At 40.3% G+C, this 16,901-nt stretch overlaps 2 protein-coding genes across 2 annotated transcripts in view; both read left to right on the top strand.

Annotated features, from left to right (window-relative positions):
• The first annotated feature begins 450 nt into the window (after positions 1–450).
• atp5pd (ATP synthase peripheral stalk subunit d) lies at positions 451–7,681 on the top strand. Its single transcript, XM_088341228.1, has 6 exons — positions 451–523; positions 3,298–3,428; positions 5,599–5,695; positions 5,766–5,837; positions 5,908–5,970; positions 7,492–7,681. The coding sequence occupies exons 2-6, from the start codon at positions 3,307–3,309 to the stop codon at positions 7,621–7,623; spliced, it is 486 nt and encodes a 161-aa protein (XP_088197354.1). The 5' UTR covers positions 451–523; positions 3,298–3,306; the 3' UTR covers positions 7,624–7,681.
• Positions 7,682–9,844: 2,163 nt separating this feature from the next.
• pnpla6 (patatin-like phospholipase domain containing 6) overlaps positions 9,845–16,901 on the top strand; it is a 62,970-nt gene continuing 55,913 nt past the window's right edge. The window contains exons 1-3 of the mRNA XM_088342899.1: positions 9,845–9,991; positions 15,498–15,586; positions 16,805–16,858. Coding sequence (XP_088199025.1) covers positions 15,539–15,586; positions 16,805–16,858 — 102 coding nt within the window. The 5' untranslated portion in view covers positions 9,845–9,991; positions 15,498–15,538. The remainder of the gene's footprint in view (positions 9,992–15,497; positions 15,587–16,804; positions 16,859–16,901) is intronic.

The raw sequence follows: 16,901 nt of genomic DNA, 5'->3' as shown, positions 1-16,901 counted from the left end.
GTCATTTTAAATAAAATACCATAATTTAAATTTGTGATTAATTTATAAATAAAAAAAGTAAAAATAAAACATTTCAAATGTGAATTCGATACGTTAAGATGAGTAAATAGATAGATGAGTAGATAGAAGATGAGTAAAAATAAATGAAAATAAACACCAATCAACACATTTCAATTTTACGTTTATTCAAAAGTCATAATAAATTGAAATAAAAAAATATGACTACATTAAATCAACCCAAATTAAATTTTCGATTACTCCACACATTTTGATTTATTCAAATTAAACTAAATAAAAAATGAACGTAAATAAAATCAACATAATTCAAATTTGTGATTGATGAATTATGAGTAGTTAAAATAAAAAAAACGTTGTTTAAATAAATAAGCATTTGCATTTCGAGCAAAGCTGCAGTTCTTCCATTTTACCGCTAAAGCACAACCAGCGCCCGGCTGCTATTATTTTTTCTTTTTACAAATCGAAGAAGAACCATTTCCGTTCCCGACTCATTTGGACCAGCGAGGTAAGTCCTCCGCCTTTCTTTTCAATGAAGACGCTATTAAATTTATCTTTAAATGTCCACCTTTTCTTGTACATGTTTTTTGTCGCACTTATTTTTGCTATTAATGTCACATATTAAATAGTTAATCTTCGGCTAGAGTGCCGAGGTTCGAAACGCTTTTCTCTGACCTTGGCTAGCATGCTAACAATGCTAGCGGCGTTTAGCTGCAAGTGCAATATCAAGACAAGGACGACGCTTTAAATGTGACTTGAATACTCTATATTACTTATTACATATTCACATTTTACTTCTTTTTAATTTTTGCAAATTGTTGCTGTTGATGTCATTGCACTGTTTTGTGAAGCGCGCACATCTGCCTTTCAAAAGCAATAATATTTTTATTTCGTTTTTATTTTCCTTACATGTTCCTCCCGGAGTGCCACGTCTAATCTCGTAAACAATGTACACTAATTTGTCATCAGGGGCAATAAAGACCACCCTTTTCTACATACAGTCAATTATTTCAGACTGGTCCACAACAATAACAATAATGAAGTGCATAAAACAAAAACGAGCAAAAACAAGATACAGCTATAGTTCTGCCACTGTGCAATAAAGTAATCTGTAAGTTTTCTGTATTGATGCCATTAGACTATAATTCTTTCTATTCAGCCTAACCACTCATTAAATGGCATGGGCGTTTGAATGAATGAAAACTTGAATTCGAACCTTAAAATAAAAACAGGACTCAAACAATGAGTCAACAACAAGATGATGTCACATAACATGCTCGAAAAGGGGTAGTCGGAAGCAGATGCTTATTTTCCCTACCCCTTTATCTTACCTATTAAATACATTTTACAAATCCTTTTTTCTAAATGTTGTCCTTTAATAAACAATATAAATGTACGTAACTCATCAGATGTACAACTGCTATAGTTTTCAATCCATTTGCATGTGCTTGCCCATCTCACTAGATTAAATTGTATTTTCATACTACTTTTTTTAGCTAAAGAAATGCAACTCAGTGCTGTATGAAAATAATTAGAAAGTACAAGAAGAAAAATCCCGGAACGTCTAATGTAGAAAGTCATGTTTGTTTGGCCCTTAATCCCAAAGAGTCTCAAAGGGCTGCGCAGACCACAGATTATTGCAAACCACAGACTACTATGACAGCATCCCCTGATCTAAAACCGACACGAGGGCAAGGAAAAACTCAAAAACCTCAACATGAGGAAAACGAAGAAACCTTGAAAAGGGACCGCACATGAGGTCATCCCCCTTCTACGATAACCAGGCTGCAATGGATGTTGCAATAACAAATAATACACAGATATTGTCAACATGAAATCTTAGGTTATTCATATGCTATAGAATAGAAGTGTGTTTTAACCTAAACAGTTCCACTGAGGTTGCAGATCGAATCTCGGGGAAGAGCAAAATTGAAAACCAAACCAAACCAAAAATAAACGGAAGAGTTTTCCACTTGATTGCACAGTATCCTCCACACGATCCACATTGTGTGCTTTTATTCAGGTAGTGGCCATTGAGATTTTTCTCTATAACACAGTGTACCTCGCTAAACACTCTTTTAAAAACAATGCACGTTTTCACGTCACTGTTTTGGTAAATTTACTAAATCTGTTCACGTTCTCTTAAAAGATTGTTCAAAATAAGATACTAAAATATGACACGTGCTGAAAAATTCCTTATTTTACGACACGCGAACTGTTTTGTGGGGATGTGAAGTCGAGCAGCACGATTTCGGAATTTTCATACCAGTATTGCAATTTCCATGCGATTTTTTTATTTTATTTTAAAGGGACATTGTGTAATGTGTAGTCCATTTAGAGAATCCGTGATTTAGAGAACGGTTATCATCGGTTTGAATTCAGCATGGTCTCTGCAATGATTGAAATATACAGGGATCAGAATTTTCCGCGGATCCGCGGATTTCCGCTGTTTTTGAACCCCAAAGGCATTCCGACTTTTTCACTTTTTCTCTTGCGTAGCAAACAAATTCAAAATCCGACTGTCTCGCTCTTTCCTTTATTGCTCTGGCGCACCCTGGCGGCCGTTAGGAAAATGGGGGGGGGGGGGGGGGGGGGGCGGGGGTGGGGGGGCTCTCCGCCCTGGTTTATTCCTGGATGCTGGCTATTTCAGCTGAAAATGAAAATCTCCATTCTGATCCCTGAATATAAGAGTCACAAATGACGCAGTTTCACACAGGTTTTAGCTCCAGGTCACCCCTTTCATGGGTAATGTAACTGGCGTTTTTGACTAGCAAGGTTCGGCAGGGGACGTTTGTTAAAGTTCTTAGCCTAGCTGTAGAAGTAGGCCGGACCTGTAGCCTCGCTATTGCCGTCTCTCCCGACCCCGCCTCAGTCTCTTCCCGGACTCGATAACAATCCACCGAGCACCTGTTGTTTATCACCAGTTCCTTGCCCACTTTTGACTTCTCTCAGAGTCCGATTTCATCGTTCGCAGTAATGTAACGAGCGGCTAAAGCTACTAAAGTCTCATTGCTCCGCCGTTTGTTTCTTTGGCTAGTTGTGCGCCCGCCCAACTGTTTGACTGACAGCATACAAAAGTCAATCACAGTTGCTCACACAGTGTGTAACATCTCGTGCTGCTTTCAAGCTTTGCCTGGCCTTTATTCATTAGCCCCATCGACACTCCCCAAATCCTTGAAAAAAAGCACTGTATCTTACGATGACAATCCTATCACATGGCAATATCGATTCGTTCTCGGTGAATCCTGGGGCCCTCATGTGACGCCGTCCTTTGTGTTTTAGATTTCCAAGATGGCCGCCCGCCGCTTAGCCCTGAAGGCCGTCGATTGGATGGCTTTTGCCGAACGTGTGCCCCCCAATCAGAAGAGCATGTTTAATGCGCTCAAGACCCGCAGCGACGCCATTTCTGCCAAGTACCTTCAATATTCTCAATCTTTTTTCTTTTCAATTTCTTGTACAATAGACCCCCTGGAATAAGACCTGAACCGCTTCCGAGGTGGGGAATGCAAATTGAAATTGACGTCTAGCAGATGATAGAAACTGTATTTAAATAAGCTAATAGTATATACTAAATAGCTCTCTGAAACTTTATAAATAGCCAAAATAAATAAAATACAATACAACCAACATGCCTTTAAAAATAACTTAAATTGAAGTGTGGGCACACTTGTTTTAGAGCCAGATTGACTAATGTTATGGTAAGAGCTCATCACTTCCGCTTTAGCTTTTTTTATGATATATATCAATCACAGACGCGCTTCAGACTCAGTCCACTTCTACTACTTAAGTGTAATATGCAGGCTTGTGCTTAAATCGGGGGCGTCAAAGTGAAATAGAGCTGATAAATTTCCGAAGGGACGGACTGCGTTAAAAATAAAAGGAGCTGCTAATGCTAGTTGCCAATGTTGCGCTTGTCGCTGCTAGCGCCGTTTAAAGCGATGCTACAATATTACAGCGAAGAGATAACTGCTAAAGCTAGATATGTTAATAAATAAATGAACGACTGAATGGATGCTAATATTAGTTGTTAATGCTAATACAGCTAGTGGTAGCGTCTATGATGTCAGTTGCTTAAGCTAAGCTAGTTGCTAATGTGCCAGTCGCAGCTAGCGACCCCTAAAGCAATGACTACACCGATACAGTACTGAAGCTTAATATATTGTCACTACTTGAAATCATTATTTGCATTCATATTTAAGTTTCCAATTTCTTCTATTGAGAAGATTGTCTCTAAAAGCTAGCCGCTGTTATTCAGGGAGCATCGGTACCCTTTGGTTTCTTATTATAGCAAAACCAGGCTAAATTGACTTCAAAGAAAAACAATAATTTGGTTCAAATATAATCAAATAAATTGCAAGAATTGTTTCAACCAAAAAACATCTTGTTCTTTACTGTAAAGTGGGGCGACAGTATCCTGGGGGTCTATTGTGTTTTACAATGAAACGTCTTTTTGTTGAATACAAATGTCAGTCATGTAATCCCTTATTATAGCGTGGTTGACTTTTCAGTTTGGCTACTTCAGGGATTTGCGTTGTGCTAAGCTTTGATGGGCTGAGTCAGATCCTTCTCTTAGTGATGGATGATGCTCAATGTTTTGGAGCCATTCATAAAAGTCCCAAAAATGATCATTTTCCTCTTTTAAAATTTCCTTTCTCTCCCCCGTATTGCAATCTCACATGAAATGTCCCTGTACTCAATGTGCTACAGTGATAGTCCCCCTAGCCCAGCAAACTATTAACCAATCAACTCATTCTTTTTTCTTTTAATACAAGTTTGAGACCCTGGCAGGCCCCAATTAAACTCTGGCCCGCCAGAGTTTGGAGATGGTATAGGAAACGCTGGGTTTCTGTCACGGTTGCCATGGCACCCAATTGGCCCCGCCCGTGTGGCGCCAGCTGCGGCTCATTAACGGATTGACTTTCCCTCTTTTTAAGCTCAGTGCTCTCATTTTTCCTTTGTCAGTCCGTCAACGAACCTCTGACGCGGTCCTGTTTTCCTGTTGGTATTTCCAAGTCAAGTCATTTTTATTTGTGTAGCACTAAATCACGAAGAGTCTCAAAGGGCTTCACAGATTATTACACTATACTACACAGACTATTTTTCAGCCGACGAGAAGAGTAGGTTATTCAATATTGTTCCCGTTTATTTTTGTCCTGTTTAATATTGATTTCCAGTTTCGTTCCCGTCTATTTTTGTCCTGTTTATTATTCTCTGTTTTTGTTCCCTTGTTTGTCCTGTTTATTTTCGATATCCTGTTTTATTATCAATCCTGTCTGTCGGTCCTGTCCGGTATCGGCTCGGGCAATTCGGATCGATCTTGTTGGCCTCCGGCTTCCTATCATTTCACGCCAGACTGCCGCCTAACGTGCATGATTCCCCATTTCCTGTAAAATAAAAGGCTTGTGTGAGAACGTCCTGTTCCTGACAGGTTTCTACCTTATGGATTTTGCCTATTACAGGTTCTTTTTGGAGAAGAACCTCCACAATATAAAAGGGATTACTAAAACTGGGAAAAAACTATCACTGACAAGCTTCCACCTTAGATGGTCTGCACTTTGTCAACACTTTGTTTCCTTTTGCTAGACTGACTTCCCTGCCAGCGTCTCCCGCCGCCATCGACTGGAACTTTTACCGAGGCGCCGTGGCCAAAGCCGGCATGGTGGACGAATTCGAGAAGAAGGTTGAGAAATCGTAACGGAACGTCCCTTTTTCGACCTCTCGGCTCCATGTTGTTCTTCTCGGTTTTCTAGTTCAAAGCCCTGCAGATCCCCGAGCCCGTGGACACGCAGACGAGCGTCATCGACGCGCAGGAGGCCGAGGCCGTACGTTTCAAAGTTTTTCCCCACAAATGAAATGTTGTCCTGTTGCTGCGACTAACGGATTTATCAACAGGACTTGGACGCCAAGGCTTACGTGGAAGCTTCCAAAGCTCGCGTCGCCGAGTACGAGGCTGAGGTGAGAAAACGGAGATCCCTGTCTTTTGGCGCTTAATGGGGACCACCCACGGGAAGTGAAAACGCTTGGCTTTTAGTGGTAAATGTTCTAAAGTTCTGCCACATGTAAGTGGTCCCTGTTTAGACCCAACCCCTGGGAAGGTTTGCCATCGTCCCCAGTTTTCTCCATTTGTGGATAATGGCTTTGACAGTAATGTGCTGGAGCCCTTTCATAGACTTTTTTCCAATTTCTTAAGTAAATGTCCTGCATTTCTATCGCGCTTTTTCAAGTCAATGAAGAGCTCCCAAAGCGCTCTACAATGTGCTTCAAACTTACCCATTCACACACACACACACCTAGCACCAATAGGATGTCAACTACCTGCTTATTGGGGGCATTAGGGATTCAGTGTCTTGCCCAAGGACACTTCGACATAACACGGAGGAGCCGGGAATCGGACCTGCGACCTCTTGATCCCAAGACGAGCGCTCTACCGCCTGAGCTAGTGTTATCAAGGCCGGAAAAACGCTTGAATTTTGGGTGGAGTGCTCAAAAATGCTTGAAATTATTTCCGTTGCCGTGTTTCCTGGCGGTCGATAGACCAAAGTTTTAAATGAAGAAAACTTGAAAGAAAAAACAATGTGTAAAAATGACGCGGATGAGGGCTCCAGTCCTCCTTATCGAGTGAAGCGATACTGTCCCATCCAAAAGGATCGGTTCATTAGGCTCTTTGTGGGTTTTCTGGAGCTGTTTCCAGTAGTGGCTCTTTTGGCTCGGCTGACCGAGAAGCGTCGGCTTTTTGCGCTCCCAAACGGTTCCTCGGATTATGATTTTTTTGTCCTATATTATCAATAATAATGTCTTACACTCGCCTTTACTGCTCTTGCGCCCCCTGTTGGAAAAAATGCATCAAAATGCATAAGGTGCAGGGTAAAAGCTTTGGGGAAAAAATGGCAGCTTATTGTCTGGAATTTACGGTACAATAATCAGATCTACAAAAAAAACTAAAATTTAAATCAATTTTTGCTTTTTACACACTGAACCAACTTGAAGTCAAACAACGACACAACATCCCTGGAAATGCACAGCCATTAAACATGAATTCCATATTTAAAATCTTTAGTGCTATAGATAACTGATCAAATACAATAAAAAAAACTTTGCTACTTCCGAAATTCAACCAATTTAGATACATTCTGAATGACATGCGATACAAATATAAATTTTATTGATTCAAATAAAAAGCAAAAGATGGGCAGTCACTTCGTTTGAAAGATTGACAACACTCTATTCGGTAGAAGAGTTTTTTTTTTTACCCCAAAACTGGAGTCATTTGAACTGCCGTGTTCCTGCAAAAAATCCACAGTGTGGAGGTGTGGTCCAGCTGGATGAAGAGCCTTTTTGGCTATTCATGTAGCGTCCTATTTTTGCAGTTGAACAAATAGGTGGTCCGACACGGATCCGGGACCGATCATGCAGGAGTACTCCAAAATAACCCGACGATATCATTGACGCTCTGCTACGTTTTTGTCTCCTTTCCAGTTGAACAAATTCAAGAACATGATCCCGTTAGACCAGATGACCATCGAAGACCTGAACGACGTTTACCCCGAAACCAAACTGGACAAGGAAAAGTATCCCTATTGGCCGCACAGGCCCATCGCCGACTTGTAATCACCTTCGCTTGACCTTCGCATCACCTTGAAGAAAAATAAATCCTATTTTAAACGGATTGAACCATAGTCTCACTTTGAAAGACGCGTTTGCTTGAAAGCCAAAGAAATACCCTTTCATATCTTGTTTATTCCCTCATATTTAGATTTGATCAATTATGTGCTGTTCTACATGAACAATAATTTTATAGTTAAGTAGACAATTGTAAAAAGAAGAGAAGGCTTCAATGGATTTTGAACTTGCAGGAACAACAGGGGAGAGAGCCCAAATTGCGGATTATTAAAAAACTGTTGTAGCCCTTTCTTTTAAGAAAGATTCCAAGGTTACAAAATAAGATACGCCCTAAAGGGTAGGGAGTCAAAGAACAGCACCAGGATTGGCTACAATGACGTAAACCATACCAAACGGTTAAACAACCAGCAACATTGATGAACTACATTATTGGAAGTGAGCAGAAATGGGACATGCCCAAGAAATGGGACTTGATTAAAGGCTTTACTATTTTTTTTCTTATTAAATCTCCTGGTACAAAAAGCAGATCTGCCGTTAGGGTGCGGATATCAAAGAACCGCAACATGATTGTTCAAATCGATGATACAATGCATAATGAAATGAAATGAAATGATTTGCATTTCTCTAGCGCTTTTCAAGTCAATGACTTCCCAAAGCGCTTTACAGTGTGCTTCACATTTCCCAATAGCGGCCGTGATCTGTGCAGCCATGTAAGGCGCTAACCTGCTTATTGGGGGTTCAGTGTCTTACCCAAGGACACTTCGACGTGTAACACGGACAAGCCGGGATTCGAACTGGGATCCCTTAATCCTAAAACGATCGCTCTACCTCCTGAGCTACTGCCGCCCCAAATGGTAAAACAACTAACAACATTGCACGATAATAGTCGAATTGACAGAAAATTCACACGTTAATTGGGTGAAATAAGCCGTTGCAGATCTTTCCATTAAATTCATAGGCCCGTCAAATTTAAACATGTATTTGTTGCTACGGCTAATGTAGCGAATATTGCTTCTGAAACTACAACTGGCCCTCCTGGAGAAACAGGTCAGAAATGACGATAAGATATAAAAGGACGTCAAGATAAATGGGTAAAAAATTCCACGATTGTGCTTGTAGGCTTGCTTCTCCCTTTAGCATCACAGCAATGAAGTGCATCAGAAAGTCGTGCGATGACATGAGCGGCGACATAGTTCCAAAATAAGAGACAAGAAATGATATATGATTGTCCACTTTTCTATTTAGGGGCAAGTTATTGTTTTACGCACTTGTGTGCTCGTTTTTATTTACATTTTTATTTACTGAAAATGTATTAATTTTAAAAAGCGCACAGAAAGAATATATGAAATAAAATGCTTGTTTCCAGAGGACTTAAAGGCACCGTGTGTAAAGTAAGGGTCTCATTAGTACTGAAACTTCATTAAGTAAAAAAAATAATTATTTGAATACTTGGCAAAAAGACATGAACTATCATACGAATGTTATTTTTTATATATAAAAAATAATAGAAGAAAAAATCTATTTCTTTGACATGGTGGAATCCCTACCATGTTTGTCTGGGATCTTGTTGCTGCACTGTACTCTGTGGTACTGGTTTTCCTTCACATTAGACACTAGTGGTCAAATATTACACACTGGCGCTTTAAGGAAAAAAAAGATTGCTGGTGCATTAAGTTATCTACACTTGATAAGATGAATGGCTAAAAACATATTTGTCAAGTGCAAATGTGTTATGAATAGTTAAAGGGGGAATCCAGTATGTCAATTTATTCACACTTGGAAAGTTTAGCGAAAAACAAACGTATTAAAGTACTTTATACATACATTTGGGTTATTTGTATTATGGAAACCCGAGAGTGCCAACATTCATTTAATAAAATGGTCTTTTAATTAAAACGTTCTTAAAATGAACATTCAAATCATAAAAAAACGACCTTTTAAATTTAAAAATGGGTTTTCATTTTATTTCAAAACGTTATTTTTAAGGTCTAGCAAATGTAGAAAAAATCCAAATAATCCTAGAACAATTCATGTTTTGCCTTACATTTCCTCTTTTTGAGTGCGGCACGATCTCCTACAATTGGCTACCAGGACTGTCAATCACTTTATTACCAAATCACTGAGTGGCAAAAAGCATATGACGTTTCTCATTGGACAGAAGCTCTTTATTGACATCAGGACTAGCCCGTATTCCCCACCCCAGCCGATTCCCGCTCCGCAATTGGTTTGTGATTGCAGTTACGCTTATGCTGATTGGTTGAGGGTCTTGCGGAAGAGTCACGTAGCAGTTGCTCCATTGCGAGCCTTGTTGGGTTATTTAGATTGTCTTTGACGGTTTTCGACTTCAAGGCTCCAGGTAAACTACAATTCTTATCCATTCACGTCTTAAATATGTTCATGTTTGTACATTCATATTATTTATTTGAAATTTGCCCGTCCGAGAGGAGACTCGAGTGGTGCAAAGTACGGTGGTGTGATTGAGTAACGGACCGGTATTGCTGTTGTTGTTGTTTTTATTCTATTTTTATCCCAAGAATCGACACGAAAACACTCAAAATAATTCCAAATTATCAGTTGTATCAAGAGAAATGTTGACAGGTCGCGCCAGGTAGCAGGCTTATTATTATTATTTGTCTGGGCGACCACGGAATGGTGCTTCAAGGCGTGACGTCATCAACGTGCGACCGGAAGCCAATTGACCTCTGAGCAAAATGGAGCAGGCTCTTATTTCAGTCAAGTATTGATTTAAACACTTTCTGCTCTCAGTCAAGCATATTGTTTGCTTAAAGGGACGGTGTATACTATTCAGTGCTTCCTAGTGTTATAAAAAATCTTTCAGTCAGGAAAACAAAACCTTGACTTGAATTCTAGGCCAAAATACATGAAGTATCATACCAATGTTGATTTAATTTAATTTATTTTTCTAATGAAAAAAATACAGGTGGATAAAATTGTATTGTAATCCCAACTTAGTGGCCGCCATGATTGTCAGCCATGTTTGAAGGCTGTTTGACTGAGATGTAGTGGAGAAATGCTGGGAAATAGAATGAGAGGAAGGCCCGAATATGGTTGGACACATTGGGTGAAACGTGGTCTTTGTGTCAAATCGGTTAATTTCATGGATGCAAGAGTGTTTGCTATTAGTAGCTGTGAATGGCGAAGTACAGTAAAGAATGACTATCGATGCAGCCCGTACTGGCTAACCTGGGCTCATATGATTGATTCATATGATGCAGAGGGGGTAAACGAATGTATGCTGCCGAGCTTCTTTGCTGGTTTCCTGGCACAGCAACTCCGCCTTTGTTGTGCTGTGGGCTTAAGTCAAGTCATTTTTCTTTGTATAGCCCTTAATCACAAAGAGTCTCAATGGGCGTCACAGGTTATTACACAGACTATTTTTTCAGACTATTATTACAGCATCCCCTGATCTGGAACCAACATGAGGGCAAGGAAAAACTCAAAAACCTCAACATTAATGTTAGGTGTCTGGTTAGGAAGAGCAAAGTGGAATGGATATTTGGTGAATGTTGTTTTTTTTTTTTTCTCTAGCCACCTACCACTAGAGGGATATGACTCCAGTACAGTATATAGATATTCATGTTTGTCTACCGTCTTACTGCAGAACTGGTTTTCATTCACATTAGAAACAGTGCCATCTAGTTGCAAATATTACACACTGTGGCTTTAAGGGCGCTAAACATAAGCTATGTTTACTTATTCTGTGGGGTGAACATGGAATATATCATGCAGGTTCTCATTTCTTTTCTCTTGATTGTGCTTCAAACAAGACCAGACAGCTCCCAACAAGTCAAAGAATGTTTCAAAGACCGCTCTTTCTTTTCCTTTTTTCTTGCCGCCTCATTCTGTACATGTCATCGCATGGATTTTCAGATCAATTCTCACCGACAACATCCCAAACTATTTACAAGGGAAAAACTTTACAGTATTTTACTTTATTTTTCAGTTTCATCTCCAAACTCTCAGAAGTTACCTAATAAATAGATGAGAGCAAATTGGAAATAGAAATTTGTTTCTCACTCCAATCATTATTATTGTTTGAATTCAACATTAAGCTAGGTACGGTATTTTCTGGACTATAAGTCGCATTTTTTTTTTTTTCCATAATTTGGTCGGGGGTCAAAATTATACTCTGGTCAAGTCACAAAATGTCTGCACAACTTACAATAATACCGTTCCCTGATCTGAAATTAACATGCGGACAAGGAAAAACTCAAAACCTCAGCATGAGGAAAATAAGAAACCTTGAGAAGGGGCCTCACAAGGGGTCATCCCCCTCTCGGGAAGATCAGGGTGCAACATATTTTGCATTGGGTAACAGTACACAAAACACAGTCAACATCAATAAAGAGGGTTAAAAATTCTCTAGACTTATATGTGAAACTGTTACCACATTATTATTGGGTAGCACAGCGGTTGGCACATTCACTTAACACCTGAAAGGTCCCCGGTTTTAAGACTGGGTCGAAATACATGTTGGCCTGGAGAGGAATGGGTGCCATCAGGCTGTACTTGCCCAAGACACACCGTAGGAAATGGTGCCCCTACCCCCTGTGTGCTTGAGGGATCCAACTGTTGGGTCTAAAAACGACCATTTACATGTGGGAGAGCTATAAAAATAGGCTAACGCTAGAAAATACACCAGGCATGAGACTTTTTGAGTTTTCTTAACAACTGCAGTTAGAGAAAGAGAGGTCAGTAGAGCAAGGATTTTACCTGCTTTCAGCTCGCTAGCCCAACTCTTTCTGAAAACCTTCCCCCCCCTGCGCTGTGTTTTATTGAAGAGTGGAAAAGTACTGAGACGAAGAGAAAAGACCACAGACCATCCCCCCTAGACACGTAAACAAAGACAATAAGACTAGGTAACGCCAAAAGGGAGCATGAAACTGATTAGAAATACACACATTGAGCAAATACGTTCAAGCCTACTTTACACCATTCGACTAATATCATTATACATGTTATTTTCACACTAAACCGCAATCCGTTTTAGGCCTTCTCTCATCGGTATCGGCCCCGAAAAACCCATATCGGTCCACCCTCAAATACAATATTCATGGGCAGGATATTTTGATCTCGGTCTTGTGGCGATACACAGGCCAGTTAGTGTACACAGTGGTCAACGGTCCCTTTTGTTCGAGAACAAATGGAGAAGACGTCCGTGGAGGGAGGCACGCCCGGCTCGCTCGGAGGCTTCCCTCTTGCGTCATCTCTCGCGGGAAAAGCGTTACTTCGTTTTCAAACAGAGGAGAAAAAAAGGCAAATATGGTATGCGTGGGTGACGTGCGGTCGAGTGAGGCAGGTGAGATTTTATTTTTCTTAAAATTTTCACACGGCATCATGAATATTACAAATACAATGAGCAGGCAACTTATTGCTCCGTTGAGCAGATGCAGAATGAGGCACGCAATTCTCTTGCCTTATGGCAGAGGGCGATCACGAGAGCAAGGATTCCGATTCGGCGCACACCTCAACCCCAAATCATAGAACTGACCATTGGCTTGGCCAGCTAACGACAAGGCGAGCCATCCGGTATTTTTTTTTCTCGTTGCGTGGACTCTTTTTTAGAATTGATGCTCTTATTCAAAAGAGCCACATAGACTTAGTTTATGAGCTAAGGTAAGACAATAAAAACATGTTCAGTATGCTCCAGTTGATATATGATGAAATGAAATGATCTGCATTTCTATAGCGCTTTTCAAGTCAATGACTTCTCAAAGCGCTTTACAGTGTGCTTCACATTTCCCAATAGCGGCCTTGCAGCCATGTAAGGCGCTAACCTGCTTATTGGGGGTATTAGGGGTTCACTGTCTTACCCAAGGACACTTCGACATGTAACACGGACGAGCCGGGATTCGAACTGGATCCCTTGATCCCAAGACGAGCGCTCTACCTCCTGAGCCACTGCCGCCCCAAATATCACTTTCTTGCTCGGCCAATCAAATTAGATGTAACTTTGTTTATTTGTATATCTAAATTGTGCTTCACCGCACTCCAACCTGACAAAACAACAATATATGTTTATAATAAATTTGTATTCTCATATTTCCTGACTTATTCTTTATAAACGATTGCTAAAATGACAGTTTAGCAGACACTCAAAACAAGGAGAGAAGGCATTCATGAATTTTGACCTCGCAAAAAGAACAGGAAAGGACCCAAAAATCCAACAAGAAATTCCAACCTGTTCTAAAGGTCCTCTTCTAAGGGTTTGTAAGGGTGCTTGAAATACTTGAAAATGCTTGATTTTTAATAAAGGATTGAAAAGTGCTTGAATTTTTTGTAAAGTCCTTTTCAATGCTTGAGATGGTTGCCATGTTTCTCAACAAGTCTACCTAAAAATGACGCAAACCCTGCTCTCCGGTGGCTTTGCTTTGCCACTGCATTTCTTTGTCTCTCAGCTGGCGTTCGTTTTTCTGGCGTTTCTTCTTCCCTCGTGATCAACTGCAGCCGGCATCGTTTTGTGTTGCAGTGTCCTATGAATTGTAATCGCCCCCTAGGGGTTGTGCCCCAGAGGATAAGTCTATGCTACACCTCAAGGGTGTAGGGGTGCAAGGGTTACAGATCTTTTGACCACTAGGGTCGCAGGGGCACCATTTCTCGGGTGTGTCTTGGGCAAATACAGCCTGGTATGTTTATGGGTATTCATTATGAACATCCAAAAAATGAAGGTAGCCTTTTCCTGTGGTATATTGTTATGAGAGGAACTTCCTGCAACTGTAAATCTAAGCGACATGCTGTCATTTTTACCTGACACCTATATGGGAAGAGAGTTGTCTCAAAAACGAATATATTCACTATTTACTCGACCTGAAAATGATATGTCTTGATAATTGCGAACACAATATAGGAAATCTCACGTGTAAATCATATATATATATATATATATATATATATATTTGTGGCTCCACACCGTTGGGGCCTGAAAAGAGAACGCTCTCCAAGCTGTGGATTTCTTCTTGGCTCTGGAGATCCCCAGTATTCTGAGCAGATGCTTCGAGCAGGAACATAGGGGGAATCAAATCTGAAAGCTATGAGGGGGCGAGTCCATGCATCATTTTGCAGCTTTCACTGGTTTACCCCTGCCGCATCATACCATTTAAAAGTGATAAATAAAAACGCTGGCGAAGGACTTTGATTGGGTGAGCAGTAAAGGTGGGCGGATCCCTGCACACAGCGCAAGGCACTTCCTTCTCTCTCTTTCGCTCACTGAAAGCGAATTTGACGATATGCTTATGGTTTGCAGTCATTTGTTGTGACATTTTTACAAAAGAACTTTGCATGCACATTGTTCTGAAACCGTTATGAAGGACAAATTTCATGGAAGAAAATAGCCTCAACACTCTTAACTGAAGGCGGAAGACAAATTGTAAAAGGAACATTGACATTGATTTGGGACACTGGATTTGGCATTATTATCATTTCGTTCATTTGATGAAATCATCGAATGACACACAGTGAAATCAAATGAGATTTTGTCTAGAGAGCGTGTTTGGCAGTTTTTTTTCCATTTTGTCTGAAAAGATATGATGCGGCTCTCTCAATTTCTTTTGAAAACATTTTTTTTTGCTTTTATGGCTCTTTGGCTCAAAAAGGTTCCCGACCCCTGCTCTAAAGCTTCGACGGATCGATCTGTCGATGGGCAGCCGGACGAAGCTTCCTCCCTCGCCGTATTGCAGAAGCAGCGGCGTCCTTATTTTGTCATTCGCTTGATGCAAGCGGAAGCCTTTTAGTCCTTCCTGCGCAGCACTCCAGAGACGTTAAAAGCTCGGAGAATGAGCAGGAAGTGCGCCAGCTTTGGTTGTGCATCCAGATAACGATAGTTCTCCACGCTTTCTCCGCAGCTGCCTTTTATGGATCGGCCCTATGAAGAATCGGCTCTACCATGGGACAGACTACCTCAGAAGAAGAGGTCCGGGTCGACGGCTCCCAGGTGGGTTCCTCGTTCGATGCTATACAATTGTCTTTGTCGTCATTGATATCATTGATGTTGGACACGACACTTCACTAGACATCCATCCATCCATCCATCCATGATCTGCAGCGCTTATCCTCAGTAGGGTCGCGGAGGTGCTGGAGCCCATCCCAGCTATCTTCAGGCAGTGGGCAGGGGATTTACAAGATTTCCTATGTATTTTCATTTTCTTTTAACCACAGCAAAAAAGGAAAGAAGCCAAAAAGTTGCAAGATATGTTTTCTCACTCAGCAGCTCTTTTCCTTCTCACAAGGTTTTAGTAGCGCTTAAATTCCCTAAATTCCCTAAAATAACCTGCACGCGTCTATTCCAGGGGTGGGCAAACTATGGCCCGCGGGCCACGTGCGGCCCCAGCCAGCCAAACACAAGAGGTCAAAATATAACGACAATATGTATGATAACGTGCTACAGTAGTTTCTTTTTTCCTTGTTATTTCTCCCTGCCAGCTTTGTCCCTATTGTCCCTTTCTGTGTCTACTATAGAAAAAAATGACCACTATGGTATTACTGTAATGCAAAATACTACTACAGAAATATTACAACACAAATTTAATGCTAAAATATTTTTTTGCTTTAATTCAAGATCGTTTCAACTTATTTAATGTTAAATGCAATATTCCGGTTGTGTGCAGTTTTTTTAATTCGGATTTTTTTTTTAGAATCGTTTTAAAACATTTGTGCTGTCGTAATATTTTTTTTGCAGTAGAAGTATCTGATGCAGGATAAATATATGTACTTTATTTTATTTCATTTTATTGCACTGTTGACTTTATTAACACTTTATGTCATTTCTATAATAATGTGCAAACATATTGACTTGTTAACTGCAATATCCTGGTTGTGTATCGTTTTTATATCAGATGCGTATACTTTACTTTGAGAGGTGAATACTGAATATTCTATTTATGAGTCTTTATAATGTACATTCTTGCTAACTGGAGTGCAACTGTCATTTTGCTGTATAAAAGCAATGATAATAAAGGGGATTCAGATTCTATTGTATTTTAAAACATCTCTAAAGAAATGCATATATTATTTGCTAAATGAAATCACGTGATGGGTCTCCAGGCTAGGACCCTTTGACTACATTTTTTAAATCCAGCGTGGCGACTCCGAATAGTATCCCACCCTTGCTCTCATAAGTGTGCAAAAATCAATGGGAGTCTGTTTGTAACAGGACACGTTTGATGACGTTAAATCGCTTGTGGAGGAGGAGCTCCAGACCGGCATGGTGAGTGTCGCAATTACAGCTTATGTCGTGTTCATATCACTAT

This window comes from Urocampus carinirostris, chromosome 8 (genome assembly GCF_059441175.1).
Source record: "Urocampus carinirostris isolate Australia breed hairy pipefish chromosome 8, RoL_Ucar_1.0, whole genome shotgun sequence".
Classification (NCBI taxonomy): domain Eukaryota; kingdom Metazoa; phylum Chordata; class Actinopteri; order Syngnathiformes; family Syngnathidae; genus Urocampus; species Urocampus carinirostris.
Note: the sequence above shows the minus strand (reverse complement) of the source record. Positions and strands in the feature narration are given on the sequence as shown.